The 19278-nt window shown below is 34.8% G+C and overlaps 2 protein-coding genes across 3 annotated transcripts; both read left to right on the top strand.

The window, feature by feature from the left end:
- The first annotated feature begins 6108 nt into the window (after positions 1-6108).
- Positions 6109-10466, top strand: LOC143257233 (uncharacterized). 2 transcript variants are annotated; one of them, XM_076515646.1, is made up of 6 exons: positions 6109-6235; positions 6711-6866; positions 6949-7245; positions 7828-8127; positions 9282-9602; positions 10086-10466. In XM_076515646.1, the coding sequence occupies exons 1-6, from the start codon at positions 6224-6226 to the stop codon at positions 10449-10451; spliced, it is 1452 nt and encodes a 483-aa protein (XP_076371761.1). In that variant the 5' UTR covers positions 6109-6223; the 3' UTR covers positions 10452-10466. The 2 variants fall into 2 exon arrangements, with proteins under 2 accessions (XP_076371761.1, XP_076371762.1); XM_076515647.1 differs by lacking the exon at positions 7828-8127.
- A 181-nt stretch (positions 10467-10647) lies between these two features.
- On the top strand, positions 10648-13056 carry LOC143257234 (uncharacterized). The gene is made up of 2 exons (XM_076515648.1): positions 10648-10927; positions 11470-13056. Exon 2 carries the CDS (start codon positions 11488-11490, stop codon positions 12208-12210), a length of 723 nt encoding a protein of 240 aa, XP_076371763.1. The 5' UTR covers positions 10648-10927; positions 11470-11487; the 3' UTR covers positions 12211-13056.
- The last annotated feature ends 6222 nt before the right edge of the window (positions 13057-19278 follow it).

The raw sequence follows: 19278 nt of genomic DNA, 5'->3' as shown, positions 1-19278 counted from the left end.
AGTTTTTCTTGTGTGATCAGATGAGGTAGTTTGAGGTGCTACAGTAATATCATTACTAGATGAAGAAAATAAAAATGGTTCATTGTCTCTTCACAGGATAACTCTTCTGTTTCCCAATATGCTGGTGGTGATGCACTGGAAGACCATATCTATTAGGTACTGTTTTCATTGCAGATGGAGTATTTGGACATTTAACGTATTGTGTAGTTTTGTTGAATATTCAGAAACATTAGTTATACAACAATAACAGTTAGTTAGATTATCTCCGGACTCACTTCATATCATGGGAACCGTATATGTGATTTTTGTTCTTGTTTTTTATTGAGCCACTGAGTCAAGTCAAATGTGAAATACAAATATGAATCCACTGTTTTTATTGGTCAGCAATTTATGCTCGTAGACTACCTTCACATTTTACAAATATTATGCGAAGAAGAATATCAAAATTTGCCTTGATTTACGTGGAACGGGCGAAGTGACCAACTGAGTGAGTGAGAGGCAACTGAGAAAAAGAGAGAGTCGTCTGACTCTGCCACTTTTATGCTCAATTGAGGGACTATGGAGCGTTCTAACAAACTGAGTACTTGAAGGTTACGTGATTTACGGGTGGAGTGGATGAGCGTGGGAATGAAGAAAATCAACTAACTACGTCACAACATCTCAAACTATGATTAACTCATCGTGTATGAGATGAGCAAAAGTGAAAACTTTCTCTGAAAAACAAGTGTCAATCTATTGAAATGAAAAAAAAAACACATAGAGAAATTTACTACAATTCTATTAAAAGCAATTAACACATACCAATAATATATTTGGAATATTACACCAATACAAACGTTTAGTGCTTTAACTTATAAAAATATATGCATTGCACCCATTAAACTGTCCAAGTAAACGTAATTTCACAGCATAAACCTATTGTACTGAGTTGATTGCATGGTGTTTCACACAGTGCTGAAAACCATTCAAATAGTCCAATAACTAAAATCTAGAGACGATAGACAAATTCTGACATTTGTGAAATGCGAAACATCAGTAACATTTCCCTGGATTGTTAGAGTTTTGTTCAGTAACAAAGTTCTATTGCCCAGACCATCGTAACACTTTTGGCATACGACAAGGATGAGACTTTTGGTCAATTGGTTCAGTCCTAGTAGGTGTTTTTATTCGGGATGAGGATGGGTTTCTGATCAGTTGACTGAGTTTAATAACTGATTTACTTCAGGTCCAGAATAGGGGGCTTTTGATCAATTGTTTGAAGACTTCTCGTATTTTGATTTATCCTAACCTCTGTTATTGTTGTAAACCTGCTAATTTCCCTTCAAATGTCACCGAATAAAACAAACTTTCAAAGACATCTTTCCTCAAAATAAACACGTGGTTCATTACGGTACTCCTACAACATCGTTATGTTTATTTTTCTTGTTGTTTAACCATTTACTCATCGAAACTAAGAACTGTTTACTGGGAAATGATGACGGATGAAACTGGAAACATCAGTTCCATTCAACCATAAATCAAACTCTTTATGCAATACCATTGCTTTGACTTAACGTGTTCCTAGAAACTGACGTCTACACTCTTCAGAAACCTTAATAAATTGTGTAGCTGGAGAATCACCTCTCCGCCATTCACCACTTTCGTTAAAATTAAAACTGTAGATAATAAACTGTAGGATACACATGATAAATAATGAAGGAGATCACGGAATCGGAAGTTCTGTGTTATCACCTGTGCCATAAGCTCTTAGTACAACTGAAAATATCATAGTAAACAACTTTATATATATACATCATTGGAAGACTTTGGTATTTCAAGTTAATAAGTCATTGAAAACTTTTTTATAATTCACACAATAATCCAAAAAAATACATCTCTTGTTTAAAAACGTATGTTTCAGATCAAGAACATCACATTATTAAAAATTATATTGTTGAAAACGATTAAAAAATTTATATTGTTATAAAAGAATGTTTTAGAACAAACATATTGTTTAAAAAAGCTAGAGCGAACTGATGCTGTTTTTTATCGAACAATTTTTTTTCAAATGGTTAGTTTAATTAAACCCTATAGCTAGCCGACAACGTCTTAAATCAAATAGTTTAAAAAGGTTTGCCAATTTAAACTTTATAAAAGTTGTTTTGTTTTTAATAACAGTTTGTTCATAGATTTCAACAATAATATTGATTTTTGTCAAACACGTAAGAATTCTTTTTTTTTTATAAATCGAAACGAGAAACCTCTTAATTAGACAAATTACTATTTCGTTTACCACAGTGAACATTTTTATTATTATGTCTGGGTTCTGGAACGATCGATAAGACTCTCACGTCGCGATTGGTCTAGAGAAATCTATAGTCAAAGGTTGTAAATGTTTAAACACAACAAAATGTGATCCGATGTCGTTTTGTGAAACATCTGTACGTGATGGAAAAAATGGATATCATTTTCGGACTCAGTGTACAGTAATTACTGTAGACCATACAAACTAACGTGCTAGTTATAATTCCTGAACAGTTTCAAATGACTAGAAACATTGTAATAAAACAATACATAACAAGTCTTCGTTTATCGCAATGAGAAGGTTAAGATATGTACGTCATGTCTTTGGATGGACTGTAAAATGAACACATATAACTGTACAATAAAGTATAAACAAAACGGTTTCATACTCAGCTGACGATTACACACTCCAATAATATCAATATATCTAGGTTGATATGTCGATTATCACTTCACAAACTTTAAGGGTTGTTGGTTACTGGATATGGATCAAGGTAGCAAAGGGCTTTGGTTGGTTAATTTAGATACAGTCAACAGCCGGGGTTACTCTTTACCAAATAAGAGTGGGACTAACCGAACATTATAACGTCCCAAACTAATTTAGTGACGGTCTTCGTACACGCAACCAGCAGATAGTGTGTCAGCCACCTACCTAATCACAAGGTCACGACAGCCTTTCCTGTCAAATAAATTCGTTTGTATGAAAGGAAAATCTATTTTTTTTGTTATATGAATATTTTTCTTTTACATTGTTTTATTCTTTTATCTTTAATTTGAGTGTCGTATTATGCGGCAAAATAACTAAACGTTAACCTAAAGATTACATGTAACCAACACTAGTTTTGTAGTGCTGTAGGCAACACGAGCTGTCTTCATGTGTTTCTGAACCGATAGTCTAGACTAGATTCCACAGTTACAGAAGCTTTTTTGTGTTGTTTTGAACTTCTCGCAAAGCTACTCAAGGGCCATCTACGCTAGCCGTCCCTAGTTTAGCAGTGTAAGACTAGAGGAAAGGCAGCTAGTCATCACCACACACCGCTAACTCTTGGGCTACTCTTTTACCAACGAATATTGGGATTGACCGTCACGTTATAACGCACTCACGGCTGAAAGAGCGAGCATGTTTGGTGCGACGGGAATTCGAACCCGCGACCATCAGATTACGAGTCGAACGCTTTAACACACCTGGACATGCTTAGCCTAGTTACAGAAGCATCACAGCTCAAAAGGGTTCAATAGCAATCGTCGTTTCGAACCTTGGATCTTTTATTATGCATTCAATATGCTAACCACTGATCCTTGCCAGGACTTAATTAAATGTTTATTAGGAAATGGCCACATAGGCTTTGGTAGCTTACAGTGACTACATAACAAGGAAAATATGTAGCCATTCTGAAAACTACAACTGCTATATTATGTTAAGTTTCTAAGACATTCAATGTTTTCCAAATGTTCAACAATAAATTGTTGACAGACAAACTGAGAAACTACAAACACTACTTTAGAGACAGTTTAGAAGAAATCAAGCATTTGTCCATATGACAAAAGAAATAGAAAAAACAGTACAGATAAAACTATATAAGAAGTTTTTGATTAGCAACAACAAAACTTACGTTCCTAAAGGAAAAACATCGATAATAATAAAAATTGAAACGAAATGTCATATATTTCTGGTAACTAGTTAACACTCCTACGAAAAGTGGGGCCTAATAGACCCCAGAGCAACTTGAAAGGTTATTAATATTAGGCTAATAAATTTGCATTTAAATGAAATTGCCATTTCATTTGATTTCATTTCATTAAATGAAATTTCATTTCTTTGATTTGATTTTGATTTCATTTCATTTAAATACAAAATTATTAGCCTAATATTAATAACCTTTCAAGTTGCTCTGGGGCCTATTAGGCCCCACTTTTCGTAGGAGTGTTAACACGATTCTTGAAAACTAACAATTACAATTCTTTATTAAATTTCCACCAGGGGCACAACGACATACCTGCAGACCTACAAGGCTAGTAACCTTGTGTAACTTTGTGTTTAACTTAGAGAATTTTATTATATATTTACTGATTGGAAGCTAAAATCTAAATGACTATGTATTCGCATGCAATTTGTCTACTGCACGTACAAGTCCCGAGGCAGAGACTAAAAACAAGGTCTTTGAAACGACCACAAAACCAAAAAAAAGCAAAAGTCCTTGAAATAATGCATCACTAGGCTAATCCTAGATCACAAGTAGACTGATTACAAAAAATACGTTAGCTCTGCACTGAGAAACTCGTAATTTGTAATATTTGATGACGATAAACCCATTTGAAGAACATTAAATTAAATAACAACGGTAGGAATGTGGTCCTCACCACATGTCGTCAATAACGGTTACTTGTTCAAGTGTCATTCTTAACCTGATGATGACCTAAAGAGATCAAAGCGTTGTTATTTGTTCTGTGATTCACAAAAGATTTTAATACTTATATCAGAAGTATCTGTTATTAATATAACTAGCAATTTATATTTTCAGTTGATATAATATTATGGAGGCCGATAACAATAGGCTTAATACCTTAAGTTATTAACTAATCAAAAGAAATAAGATTTACATTTCAGATGTATAAAATCTAAGTATAACTTATTAAATACCAAGATGTAGAGATGGAGACACTTTTACATGTACAAATGTTTCAATAAAGAATGTTGTTTCAAAGATTAGTTATACAACTGGATTCAACAGAAGAGTTGCCTATTTAAATAGGCTTAACACATTATCAAGTGTAAACGTAAGAAATATAAGGTTAAGCTATACATCTTCTAACTTGACGATTTATATTTCTTTAAGAAAAGCAACAGAAATGTTAAACATGTTTAATCTCAAAATTAAAGATTCAAAGTTGTTTCTAGCACACTAAAAATTTGTGATAATTTTGTAGCTTTTCAAATATATGTTTTAACACTTAAGTTAAGAGACATCCAGATATATGGATTCTATTTCGAAATGCAGTCTTCTGAAAAAGAAAACCAAACGACATTCTCTTTTTGGAACACTTTATTAATAGAAATGGACAAAATCCACAACAAAAGAGGAAGAATACTGTAAAAAGGAAGTCACTAATACGTAAATATCTAAGTCACTATAAAACCTATGCGTAAATATTAAAGTGACGTTTCTTAACTATACATAGATACTTAAATCACTTTTCTAATTTATACATAGTTAAATTGCTTTTCTGAGTTAAACGTAAATAGCTGAATCACTTGTATAAGTTATGAATTCACATTTAAGTCAGTCTTATAAGTTAATAGTAAACATCTAATTGAATTTTATAAGTTATACGTAAATATATCAGCTACTTTTATAAGCTATAGGGAAATATCTAAGTTACTGTTATAAGTTATAGGTAAATATCTATGCCACTTTAATAAGTTATAGGTAAATCACATTGAGCAATCGAAAGTTCTACGAGCAAACGTTAACTTGTTCACCAATTTCTTGGACGGTTGTCCAGTGTTCTAAACATTCTGATGTAGAATATATTTTCAATATGCGACCAGTTAGTTGATAAAACGAAGAACAAATTGCTGCAAGGCGAACAACAATAATGGGATCTAGAATTTAGAAGAGACGTGAAGACAAACAGATAATTCAAATATTCACCTTAAACTTTATCAATTGTTGAAAAAAAATGAACTCTAGTGAAGCAAACGAATAGAAATGTCTTTACAGGTATCACAATACAGATGGAACAAGACGTGCTACATTCAAGGTTTCAAAGAGGGTCGCTCGAACGGAAACTAGATCATCTGTTTAGGCAGAAGACCTTGTCGTCCTTCCGCGTAGCCTAATGATGTTTCCTTGTTCAGGTATATATAAGGGTGTTCAGAGCTCAGAGCAACAGACATCAGCCGTGCAGAGGAGATACACGGATTGAGAATAGCCTTAGCATGGTTCTCAGAGTAGGTTCATCATTTTGATTTGCTTAGAACGTATTTAGTATGAAGAATAATCGGTTGTCTAACTTTATATAGAATCAAGGTTTCTTTGTTATTTTAGGGGAATTTGAATAGCGTAATACTCCTACAATAAAAAACTTTAAGAAAATAAAGTTTCACTATAAATACATCAAAGAAGGAAGGTGTAGTAACCCCGTAGCTTCGTGTTTAACGTCTAACCCTGAAACAATTTGTTAATTCGATTTCAATCGTGTTTGTAATATTTTATTCATTACCAACCCTATAATACCAAATCTACTAGCCCTACAGTACAGATTGTACCAGCTTTACCCCTGACTAGTGTACGATAGATTAGATAGTGAACATTTATAAACGTAGTTCAAAAATCATCTATGAAATTGTCTTATAAGATAAAATTGAACGTCATTTTTATCGTGTTTTTTAAGTGTAATAATAATTTAATAAACTTTCTTTCCAGGTTATTGTGTTTCTTTCTATGGTGGCGCTTGGCGCCAGTTTCGGAACTTATGTAGCCAATCCTCTCTACTATAACTTCTTGCCATACTCTTACCACAGACATTTGGGTGTTCCACTTTCTGCTCCTGCCCCAGAGGCTCCCGTAGCTGTTGAAGAGGTAAGAATAAAAAACAACACATCTTTACCTTTTATGTCTTTTTAAAGCAAACATGTACAAATAACTTTTTTTTATTCAATAGCCTAGTCCATTTTCCTTTGCATACACTGCTGAGGGGGAAGGTGGGTTCAGTTCCAGGGCAGAATCTGAAGGAACGACTGGAGATGTTAGTGGATCGTACAGTTTCAACATCCCAGACGGACGTCAGCGCCATGTTAGCTACAATGCTGGAACTTCTGGTTTTACAGCAACAGTGAAATCCAACGAACAAGGAATCGTAGCCGGAGAAAATCCTGCAGACGTACAAATCTTAGCTCTAGGACTGGGCGCACCAGCGCCATCTGGACCTGCTGCTCCTGCAGCGCCCTCTCTTGGCTTAGTGAGTATATGCTTGCTTTACAAAATGAATGAGAAATATTGCTTTCTAACTTTTTCATCTCTTCATGCTTTCTAACAAACGAACTGGAGTAGTTACGAACGATAAGATTTGGCTGTTGTTACAAAGTAATAACAAATATAAAAATCTATAAAAGTGTAGACCTATTTGTTTATTCTTTGAAACCACCCAACCGCTCTCTGTCTTGAAGGTAGAATATTTTCACTACAGTTGTTAAGCGGAATTTACTCTTAGTTTGTAGATTTAATACATAACTGTTTTCTTACTTGCTAAATAATATAATATTCTCAGACAACATACAAACTTATAATTTACGTCAGTTGGCCATAAGAAAGAATAGATTCACTTTTAATTTACCTCCTTTAGTATTTTCTAAATTTCGTTTACAAAACAAATGTTTAAATTGAATATAAAAGAAAGTTGAATTGTCCTGGTTGTGATCTTTGTGATTTGTTATATTTCTGTGTAAAAGAAAAATTATTTATTCAAGAAATGTTCCAGATAAAATATCAAGTGAGAGAAGTATATTATATTTCACCAATAATAAGTTCATTAATTTTACAGGCTAGCCCATATTCGTTAACGTACTCCGCTGTTTCTGGAGGAGGGTCACATGGTCGTACTGAAGGTGGTGATACCTCCGGTTCCGTTGTGGGTTCTTACAGTGTGACCCATGAAGGTGGAAGCCGAAGAAAGGTCGACTATACCGCTGGAGGTGCAGGATTTAAAGCCACCGTCTACACCAACGAACAAGGAACGATTCCAGGTGAAGATCCCGCCGACGTTTCTATTCTCGGACTAGCAGGTGGCGCTGTTGAGCCTTCTCTTGCTGCAGGTGGCGGTTTCGAACCTTCTGGAGGAGCAGTAAGTATATAAAGAAATGATAAAAAACAATATTGTCGGTAAATAATAAAAATAAATTAACTTGTATTCATAAAAACCTGATTTTATTTGGATTTTAATATTTAGATAAACATCAATAGGTGTTGATTATCAGTATACCTGTTTCCCATTTCATCCATTCCCGCAGACATTATATCTACTACCATAAAATTCATTTGGTATCCTATGGCTACATCTCAAAGTACAAGAAAGGGGAAACGTTTCTAAATGCTGAAATGACGTAATCTCTTTATGATGGTCCAGTATGGCCAGGTGGGTTAAGGCGTTCGACTCATAATCTGAAGATCGCGTGTTCGAATCCCCGTTGCATCAAAAATGCTCGCTTTCTCAGATGTTGGGCGTTATAATGTGACGGTGAATCCCACTGTTTGTTGGTAAAGAGTAGCCCAATAGTTGGCGGTGAGGCGTCATGACTAGCTGCCTTCTCTCCAGTCTTACACTGCAAAATTAGGAACGGCTAGCAAAGATTGTCGTCGTTTAGCTTCGCGCGAAATTGAAAAACAAACAAACTCCTCATGATATGAAATTTAATGAAATGCTTATAAAAATCATGACAATAATAATATTGAATCAGTTGCCAATATTGTGTTTATTAGGCTTAAGAATACACTGTGTTCATTGATTTCCTTCAAGTAAGTATTAATGTAATGATATTAGTTAGTTAGTTAGTTATCACCATTAGATTCCATCAAGGAACATAGGGCCGCAATCGCTTGCGGATTCTTCAACAGGTATTTAAGTGAGTAGGTTGTTAGCCCACTGCACCGAGCCGTCCCTAATTTAGTAGTGTAAGACTAGAGGGAAAGCAGCTAGTCATCACCACCCACCGCCAACTCTTGGGCTTCTCTTTTACCAACGAATAGTGGGATTGACCGTCACATTATACGTCCCTACGGCTAGGAGGGCGAGCATGTTTGGCGCAAAGCGGGCGCGAACCCGCGACTCTCAGGTACGAGTCGCACGCCTTACGCGCTAGGCCATGCCAGGCCCAAATGTAATGATATTAGTATTACAAAATACAACAGAGATATAACACGATCTTTAGGATATGTGAAACCATTTCTTGAAGTTATTGTGACAAGATTAAATTATTTTTACTTGTATTTACTCTATAGCGTACACCCTTCAACTTCATGTACAATGCTGCTGAAATAGGAGGAGCCAGCTCCAGATCAGAAACTGGAGACATTTCCGGAAACGTGGTGGGTTCATACAGTGTGGAAGACCCTGATGGTCGTCGCAGGAAGGTGGACTACACTGCTGGAACTGGTGGATTCAAAGCAAAAATTCACAGTAACGAACCTGGTGTCGAACCTGGTAGTAACCCTGCTGATGTAGACATTAGTGGTTATGCAGGACTTCCCATGATTCCTGCTGGTGGCCCTGCTGGTGCTCCTGTTGGTGTCCCAGCTGGTGCAGGCATAGGAGGTGGACCAGTAAGTGCACGTTACAAAAATAACTTTTCATCCAGTAAATTATTCGAGGATTTAATATCAAACATTTTGAGCTTTAGTAATAAATGTTTACCATACTAACGATTTGGAATAGTTCGACTGTCTTTCCTCTGAAAACAGTACTTGAATAATGCTGTAATGAAAAAAACTTCGAATGGATGATTGGTATTCAACGGTTTGCTACCACTATTCTTGAAATTCGTTTACATTACACTTTCTTCTGAGGTGTCTGTGTAGATAAAACATTCTTGATTTATATTTGGAATTTTCAAAGGTATATTAGGTAAGATGTTCATTTTCTTTCCAGATGTAATGTAAATAACATGGTCAAGCAGGTGTTTACGTTATACTTGTGTTGTTACTCTGTTTGGGACAAAAATATATTATAAACTGTGTATATTTTATGATATCCTTAGGAGAGGTATGTTCATTGTTTAATAAAGATTATTGATATATTATACACAGGCCCAACCTTTCAACTTCATGTACAATGCTGCTGAAATAGGAGGAGCCAGCTCTAGATCAGAAAGTGGAGACATTTCCGGAAACGTGGTGGGTTCATACAGCGTGGAGGACCCTGATGGTCGTCGCAGGAAGGTGGACTACACTGCTGGAACTGGTGGATTCAAAGCAAAAATTCATAGTAACGAACCTGGTGTCGAACCTGGTAGTAACCCTGCTGATGTAGACATTAGTGGTTATGCAGGACTTCCCATGATTCCTGCTGGTGGCCCTGCTGTTGTTGCCCCTGTTGCCGGTGTCCCTGCTGCTGGTGCTCCTGTAGGGGTTAGTCTATTATTCCTGGTTTATAATATATACTTAGTAAATTAGAAGTTAATTGAGGGTTTCATAACATTTTGAGCACAAATCTGTATCTATTTATGATTAGAAATTAATTTTCGTAGTACATTTGTTTAAGTACCCAGTGCCATTGATAAATGAAACACCATTTGCGAAAAAAAAAAAAAATTCCATGTATGACGAAACACGTTGACAATAACTGTTGGTTTTTTTGTTTTTTTTTCAGGGCCCTTTGACTTTATGTACACCGCTCCAGCTGGTGGTGGATCCAGTTCCAGGTCCGAGAGTGGAGAAGGTGGAAGAAAAGTGACTGGTTCCTACAGTGTGGAACACCCAAGTGGACAGAAGAGACTCGTCGACTACTCAGCTGGAGATTTAGGCTTTACTGCAACAATCAAGAGTAACGAACAGGGGTAAAACCCGGTGATGACCCAGCTAGTGTTTCTATCTTATCCTTACCAGGGGTTCCTGCTGCTCCAGCTGCTGCTCCTGCTCCCGTTGCAGAAGTGAGTGTAAATTCTTGAGGGTTTTTTATGTTTATATCTATTCAGGATTTAAACTGATGAATTTGAAACTTTTAGTGTAATCCATTTCTTCTTTAGAAACTATAGTTCATATTGAGGTGTTTTTTTCTAAAGTATACAATACTGCTGACGTTACTTTGTTCCATACTTCTTATTGGGCAGGGGAGCAAATTAGAATGTCTTCAGTCTGTTACTGATTGTGAGTTTAGAAGTATAAGTTAGGGTCGCTCGTAAAGAAGCTGTACAAATAAAACATTTAGTTTGTGGTCGTTTGTCATTATAAAATATGTCACTCTAGTCATCACTTTATAGTATGAAATGTTAGGTTTAACTTTAGTATCAAGTTATGCTGTTATGAGAACCACTCCTAACTCTGAGTTTTTATCACTTGTAAGATTTATTTAATAAAAAGCCTTATGTTTCTAACTGTTACAAGTTTCCATTGACTAAATGATTGTATTAAATCTAAAGGTGTTTGTTCTAGAAAATAAATAATGTATATTCGTTTCTCTTCCTTTTTACAGCCCAGTCCCTTCTCTTTCATGTACACAGCAGAAGGTGGTGATGGCACCAGCTCTCGTTCTGAAAGTGGAACCGTGGGTGGTGAAATCACTGGTAGCTATTCCTTAACGATCGGAGATGGACGAAAGAGAGTAGTGGACTATTCTGCTGGTCCTGGTGGCTTCAGACCCAACATCCATTCTAATGAACAAGGGGTTAGTCCGGGCGACAATCCTGCTGATACCACTATAATAGGTTTGCCAGGTGGCGCTCCAGTAGGTCCTGTTGGAGGCTATGCCGTTTCACATGTCCCTGGTGCTGTTGCTGCCCCCGTCCCCGTTGCTGGTCCAGTAGGTACAGTAAGTAGCTATGCCGTTTCACATGCCCCTGGTGCTATCGCTGGCCCAGTTCCTGTCGCTGGTGCAGTAGGTACAGTGAGTAGCTATGCCGTTTCACATGCCCCTGGTGCTATCGCTGGCCCAGTTCCTGTCGCTGGTGCAGTAGGTACAGTGAGTAGCTATGCCGTTTCACATGCCCCTGGTGCTATCGCTGGCCCAGTTTCTGTTGCTGGTCCAGTTGGTGCAGTAAGCAGCTATTCTGTTGTACATGCCCCTGGTGCTGTCGCTGCCCCCGTTCTTGCCGATGCCCCTGTGGCTGCGGGTGATTTATCTCCTGGGGCTGTTTCTGCCAGAGACCTCTTTGAGGCTGCCAAATACGCACCTGTTTCTCTTTCGAAAATAGGCGGTAGTACATGGTCTCGTTAAGCCCTTAAAACAGCAAAGTGATCCACATGCGATTCTTTATCTCAAAATTTCTCTTCGACTGGCGCGAATACGGACCCCCATTTTAAACGTGGCCTGGAAATTCTGAGTCTAAATGTTTAAAAGAAAAATATAATTTTAAAATTTAGAGGTTGTGTTACTTCCTGTTAACCCTCCAACAACCCGATATTAGAAAATACTTAGAGACTAATAACTAAAAAATATTCTACATATAATTTTTTATCGATGGTAATTGGCCTCATTCTAGTTCGGAATTTCTGTCTGGAGAACATTTGTATATAAAATATGTTAATAATGTTCGTGTCGTGTCTGGTTTAGTTAGATTTCTAAACTTGCTGCGTTTTAAGTAAAACGTGAGACTTATTGTAGGACGTCAGCATCTTGCTATAGGTGGTCAGCTATGAAGGTTAAGTCTGAACTGAGAGCTTTTTTAACTGCTCTGAGCCAGACGGTATGCTACAGCTTGCATGTGTTTTAATGTTGTCCATGTGAATGTGAACCGCTGTTACATGAAATTAACTAAATGTTAGTGTTTTATGGTTATTGAAAACTGCTCATATCGCACATGTTGATTTGTAGAAATAATTATCGAACTTCGGAAAACTCGTAATGGTTTCGTGTAAACCTCGCTTGCTGTAATCCCTCCTTGCAACCAGCCTGGCTCTAGGTAATGATTAGGGTTAGGTTTCACAGACAAGTGTTTGTTCTTGTTTTGTTGAAGAATTATTAATTCCGTGAATGTTGTATTGTTGTGTCATGATGTGTATATATATATATATATATATAGCTTTATGAATAAAGTAGATGTAGCAACTGCAATTTAAATAATGTTTTTGTCTGCAAGTTTTTGTCAATTTGGCGGAACTTAATAGTTTATTAAAACACTTGAGTAATTTTAAAACTTTACGTGTGATAAACTGCAGAAAAAGACAACAATCACAACATAAAGCTTCTATTAATCATTCATATTTGATATCTTAATTTGAAAGATATATATCCTCAAAAGAGTTGAGAAAATGTTTTCAACAGGAGCTTCGTTTACACTTTCTGTTCACGATTTTACTTTATGACGTTTCTGTTGTTTCAAAGTAAATTGTTTGCGTAAAACTAAATATTACTGGTGAGTTAGAGAGAAGTATCATTCTGTGTGAAAGTAGAATTTCTTCACCTAAAAACTTCACCTTCCAGAAGTGACAAGATACAAATAAATTATCAAAGATGAATCATTTTGAGAGATGACTTCTGAATGTGTGGAAATCGCGTAAAATTAGAAAATAGAATCAAATCACAATGAAATGAAAAATTTTAAATATGTCTTTCGAATGTGTGAAAATCACGTAGATTTATAAAATACAATTAAATTACTTTAAATGAGGAAAAATTGACTGCTGTTTAAACATAAAAATATTAAGTAATAAAGAATATGTAATATTATTGAAATTCATCAAATATAATTACTGAATATGAAGTATTATCCATGCATTCCAAATACAGCAAACAATAAACGATTCAGTCCATTTGTTCTTTTCTCAGATTGTTTTTTAATCAGATAATGATGGATTTCAGATTCAAGGTAATTTGAAGTGATAACTAGGATCTACGTTATATTAGTCTATAACACTTTTAATTAGCAAACTATTAACCGTCAGTACAAAAGTCAATTGTTTGTCAATGAACAAATACTATGAGTTTAACTTAATACAAGAAAATCAGTCTAGATGTATACTGATAATTTCGTACAGTGACTAGAATCTCATAAATCATGTTTTTGAACTTTGTGCTTTGAGAGAATAGATTAGAATTATTTTCAAGTTTATTTTGTAAGGTAACATCTACATTCGAACAGCTCTAAACTGAAAAATATTTTAGTAAAATTAAATTGTAAACTTCCAATGATTTCATACTGAATCTTTCCATTACTATGAAATGAATAATGAAAAATTTCAGTTACATTAGTCTAACGTTTTAAAGGCGAAACGCACTGCATAAAATTAGAAAACTTCAATTATGCTAAGTTTAAAAATTAATAATATAAATAGTGTTTCAACTAATACGTTCAATGTAGTGACTCAGATAATTTACAAGTCACAAAATAATGAAACATTTTTAGTCTTAAGATAGGATATGATTATTGATACAGTTAAACAATGCAACAGATTTCTAACACCTCGAATTTATTTTAAGAATATAAAATTAGAAAATCTCAATTTCAAACATTCAAAGAACGTTTAACTGAAATATCACAACAATAATTAAGTAAAAGTTTTACAAGTAATAAACTGGTAATTTATATCAAATACAAATTCATATAAAATTCATATAAACTTCTATAAAACCAAATCAGATATTTCGAATAATTGTAAACTGAAACATTTAAGTGATATCACATTTAAATATTACAATAACCCCAAAATTAAAATTTAAGTAAGGTCATGGTTTCATTAACAATAACTCAAAACAGAAAAATTTCAACATCATGAAACAGGCGGGTTCGCGCCCGCGTCAAACATGCTCGCCCTTTCAGCTGTGGGTGCGTTAGAACGTTACGGTCAATCCCACTGTTCGTTGGTAAAGACTAGCCCAAGAGTTGGCAGTGAATGGTGATGACTAGCTGCCTTCCCTCTAGTCTTACACTGCTAAATTCGGACGGCTCGCACAGATACCCTCGAGTAGCTTTGTGCGAAATTCAAAACAAACATTTCAACAACAGCGCCATCTGTTTATAAGAATATTGTTAATAATCTAATAGTTTTATTTCGGTAGATACGACGTCAGTACTGGGCAAGATGAACACCATTATTCTTCAGAAATTAAAACTACAGCAGGACGAAAAAGAAAATGGGATGTCTTGTAATTTACTGTTCAATAAAAGTAACTCAACAATAAAACCTCACCTTAGTTGAAGCACAGAGAATACAGTTTACACATTTTATTGACTGGATTTCGTATTTCGACAAGTCATGACAAGGATGAGATTTTTGGTTCATTGGTTTAGTCCTAGAAGGCGTTTTCATTTGGGATGACGATGGGTTTTATGATCAATTGGTTTAAGTCTTCTCGTATTTTGATTTACCCTAAATTTTGTTATTGTTGTAAAACTGCTAATTTTCCTTCAAATGTCACCGAATAAAACAAACTTTCAAAGACATCTTTCCTCAAAATAAACACGTGATTCATTACGGTACTCCTACAACATCGTTATGTCTATTTTTCTTGTTGTTTAACCATTTACTCATCGAAACTAAGAACTGTTTACTGGGGAATGATGACGGATGAAACTGGAAACATCAGTTCCATTCAACCATAAATCAAAGTCTTTATGCAATACCATTGCTTTGACTTAACCTCTCCGCCATTCACCACTTTCGTTAAAATTAAAACTGTAGATAATAAACTGTAGGATACACATGATAAATAATGAAGGAGATCACGGAATCGGAAGTTCTGTGTTATCACCTGTGCCATAAGCTCTTAGTACAACTGAAAATATCATAGTAAACAACTTTATATATATACATCATTGGAAGACTTTGGTATTTCAAGTTAATAAGTCATTGAAAACTTTTTTATAATTCACACAATAATCCAAAAAAATACATCTCTTGTTTAAAAACGTATGTTTATGTTATATTGTTGAAAACGATTAAAAATTTGTATTGTTATAAAAGAATGTTTTAGAACAAACATATTGTTTAAAAGCTAGAGCGAACTGATGCTGTTTTTATCGAACAATTTTTTTCAAATGGTTAGTTTAATTAAACCCTATAGCTAGCCGACAACGCCTTAAATCAAATAGTTTAAAAAGGTTTGCCAATTTAAACTTTATAAAAGTTGTTTTGTTTTTAATAACAGTTTGTTCATAGATTTCAACAATAATATTGATTTTTGTCAAACACGTAAGAATTCTTTTTTTTTTATAAATCGAAACGAGAAACCTCTTAATTAGACAAATTACTATTTCGTTTACCAAAGTGAACATTTTTATTATTATGTCTGGGTTCTGGAACGATCGATAAGACTCTCACGTCGCGATTGGTCTAGAGAAATCTATAGTCAAGGGTTGTAAATGTTTTAAACATAACAAAATGTGATCCGATGTCGTTTTGTGAAACATCTGTACGTGATGGAAAAAATGGATATCATTTTCGGACTCAGTGTACAGTAATTACTGTAGACCATGCAAACTAACGTGCTAGTTATAATTTCTGAACAGTTTCAAATGACTAGAAACATTGTAATAAAACAATACATAACAAGTCTTCGTTTATCGCAATGAGAAGGTTAAGATATGTTCGTCATGTCTTTGGATGGACTGTAAAATGAACACATATAACTGTACAATAAAGTATAAACAAAACGGTTTCATACTCAGCTAACAATTACACACTCCAATAATATCAATATATCTAGGTTGATATGTCGATTATCACTTCACAAACTTTAAGGGTTGTTGGTTACTGGATATGGATCAAGGTAGCAAAGGGCTTTGGTTGGTTAATTTAGATACAGTCAACAGCCGGGGTTACTCTTTACCAAATAAGAGTGGGACTAACCAACATTATAACGTCCCAAACTAATTTAGTGACGGTCTTCGTACACGCAACCAGCAGATAGTGTGTCAGCCACCTACCTAATCACAAGGTCACGACAGCCTTTCCTGTCAAATAAATTCGTTTGTATGAAAGGAAAATCTATTTTTTGTTATATGAATATTTTTCTTTTACATTGTTTTATTCTTTTATCTTTAATTTGAGTGTCGTATTATGCGGCAAAATAACTAAACGTTAACCTAAAGATTACATGTAACCAACACTAGTTTTGTAGTGCTGTAGGCAACACGAGCTGTCTTCATGTGTTTCGGAACCGATAGTCTAGACTAGATTCCACAGTTACAGAAGCTTTTTTGTTTTGTTTTGAACTTCTCGCAAGGCTACTCAAGGGCCATCTACGCTAGCCGTCCCTAGTTTAGCAGTGTAAGACTAGAGGAAAGGCAGCTAGTCATCACCACACACCGCTAACTCTTGGGCTACTCTTTTACCAACGAATATTGGGATTGACCGTCACGTTATAACGCACTCACGGCTGAAAGAGCGAGCATGTTTGGTGCGACGGGAATTCGAACCCGCGACCATCAGATTACGAGTCGAACGCTTTAACACACCTGAACATGCTTAGCCTAGTTACAGAAGCATCACAGCTCAAAAGGGTTCAATAGCAATCGTCGTTTCGAACCTTGGATCTTTTATTATGCATTCAATATGCTAACCACTGATCCTTGCCAGGACTTAATTAAATGTTTATTAGGAAATGGCCACATAGGCTTTGGTAGCTTACAGTGACTACATAACAAGGAAAATATGTAGCCATTCTGAAAACTACAACTGCTATATTATGTTAAGTTTCTAAGACATTCAATGTTTTCCAAATGTTCAACAATAAATTGTTGACAGACAAACTGAGAAACTACAAACACTACTTTAGAGCCAGTTTAGAAGAAATCAAGCATTTGTCCATATGACAAAAGAAATAGAAAAAACAGTACAGATAAAACTATATAAGAAGTTTTTGATTAGCAACAACAAAACTTACGTTCCTAAAGGAAAAACATCGATAATAATAAAAATTGAAACGAAATGTCATATATTTCTGGTAACTAGTTAACACTCCTACGAAAGTGGGGCCTAATAGACCCCAGAGCAACTTGAAAGGTTATTAATATTAGGCTAATAAATTTGCATTTAAATGAAATTGCCATTTCATTTGATTTCATTTCATTAAATGAAATTTCATTTCTTTGATTTCATTTTGATTTTTGATTTCATTTCATTAAATGAAATGGCAATTTCATTTAAATACAAAATTATTAGCCTAATATTAATAACCTTTCAAGTTGCTCTGGGGCCTATTAGGCCCCACTTTCGTAGGAGTGTTAACACGATTCTTGAAAACTAACAATTACAATTCTTTATTAAATTTCCACCAGGGGCACAACGACATACCTGCAGACCTACAAGGCTAGTAACCTTGTGTAACTTTGTGTTTAACTTAGAGAATTTTATTATATATTTACTGATTGAAAGCTAAAATCTAAATGACTATGTATTCGCATGCAATTTGTCTACTGCACGTACAAGTCCCGAGGCAGAGACTAAAAACAAGGTCTTTGAAACGACCACAAAACCAAAAAAAAGCAAAAGTCCTTGAAATAATGCATCACTAGGCTAATCCTAGATCACAAGTAGACTGATTACAAAAATTACGTTAGCTCTGCACTGAGAAACTCGTAATTTGTAATATTTGATGACGATAAACCCATTTGAAGAACATTAAATTAAATAACAACGGTAGGAATGTGGTCCTCACCACATGTCGTCAATAACGGTTACTTGTTCAAGTGTCATTCTTAACCTGATGATGACCTAAAGAGATCAAAGCGTTGTTATTTGTTCTGTGATTCACAAAAGATTTTAATACTTATATCAGAAGTATCTGTTATTAATATAACTAGCAATTTATATTTTCAGTTGATATAATATTATGGAGGCCGATAACAATAGGCTTAATACCTTAAGTTATTAACTAATAAAAGAAATAAGATTTACATTTCAGATGTATAAAATCTAAGTATAACTTATTAAATACCAAGATGTAGAGATGGAGACACTTTTACATGTACAAATGTTTCAATAAAGAATGTTGTTTCAAAGATTAGTTATACAACTGGATTCAACAGAAGAGTTGCCTATTTAAATAGGCTTAACACATTATCAAGTGTAAACGTAAGAAATATAAGGTTAAGCTATACATCTTCTAACTTGACGATTTATATTTCTTTAAGAAAAGCAACAGAAATGTTAAACATGTTTAATCTCAAAATTAAAGATTCAAAGTTGTTTCTAGCACACTAAAAATTTGTGATAATTTTGTAGCTTTTCAAATATATGTTTTAACACTTAAGTTAAGAGACATCCAGATATATGGATTCTATTTCGAAATGCAGTCTTCTGAAAAAGAAAACCAAACGACATTCTCTTTTTGGAACACTTTATT

This window comes from Tachypleus tridentatus, chromosome 7 (assembly GCF_004210375.1).
Source record: "Tachypleus tridentatus isolate NWPU-2018 chromosome 7, ASM421037v1, whole genome shotgun sequence".
Lineage (NCBI taxonomy): Eukaryota > Metazoa > Arthropoda > Merostomata > Xiphosura > Limulidae > Tachypleus > Tachypleus tridentatus.
Note: the sequence above shows the minus strand (reverse complement) of the source record. Positions and strands in the feature narration are given on the sequence as shown.

Coding starts and splice junctions, on each gene's coding strand:
- LOC143257233 (XM_076515646.1), top strand. Junction 6,867..6,948: donor CTCCCGTAGCTGTTGAAGAG/GTAAGAATAAAA, acceptor TTTATTCAATAG/CCTAGTCCATTTTCCTTTGC. Junction 7,246..7,827: donor CAGCGCCCTCTCTTGGCTTA/GTGAGTATATGC, acceptor TTAATTTTACAG/GCTAGCCCATATTCGTTAAC.
- LOC143257234 (XM_076515648.1), top strand. CDS start 11,488: ATGTACACAGCAGAAGGTGGTGATGGCACCAGCTCTCGTTCTGAAAGT.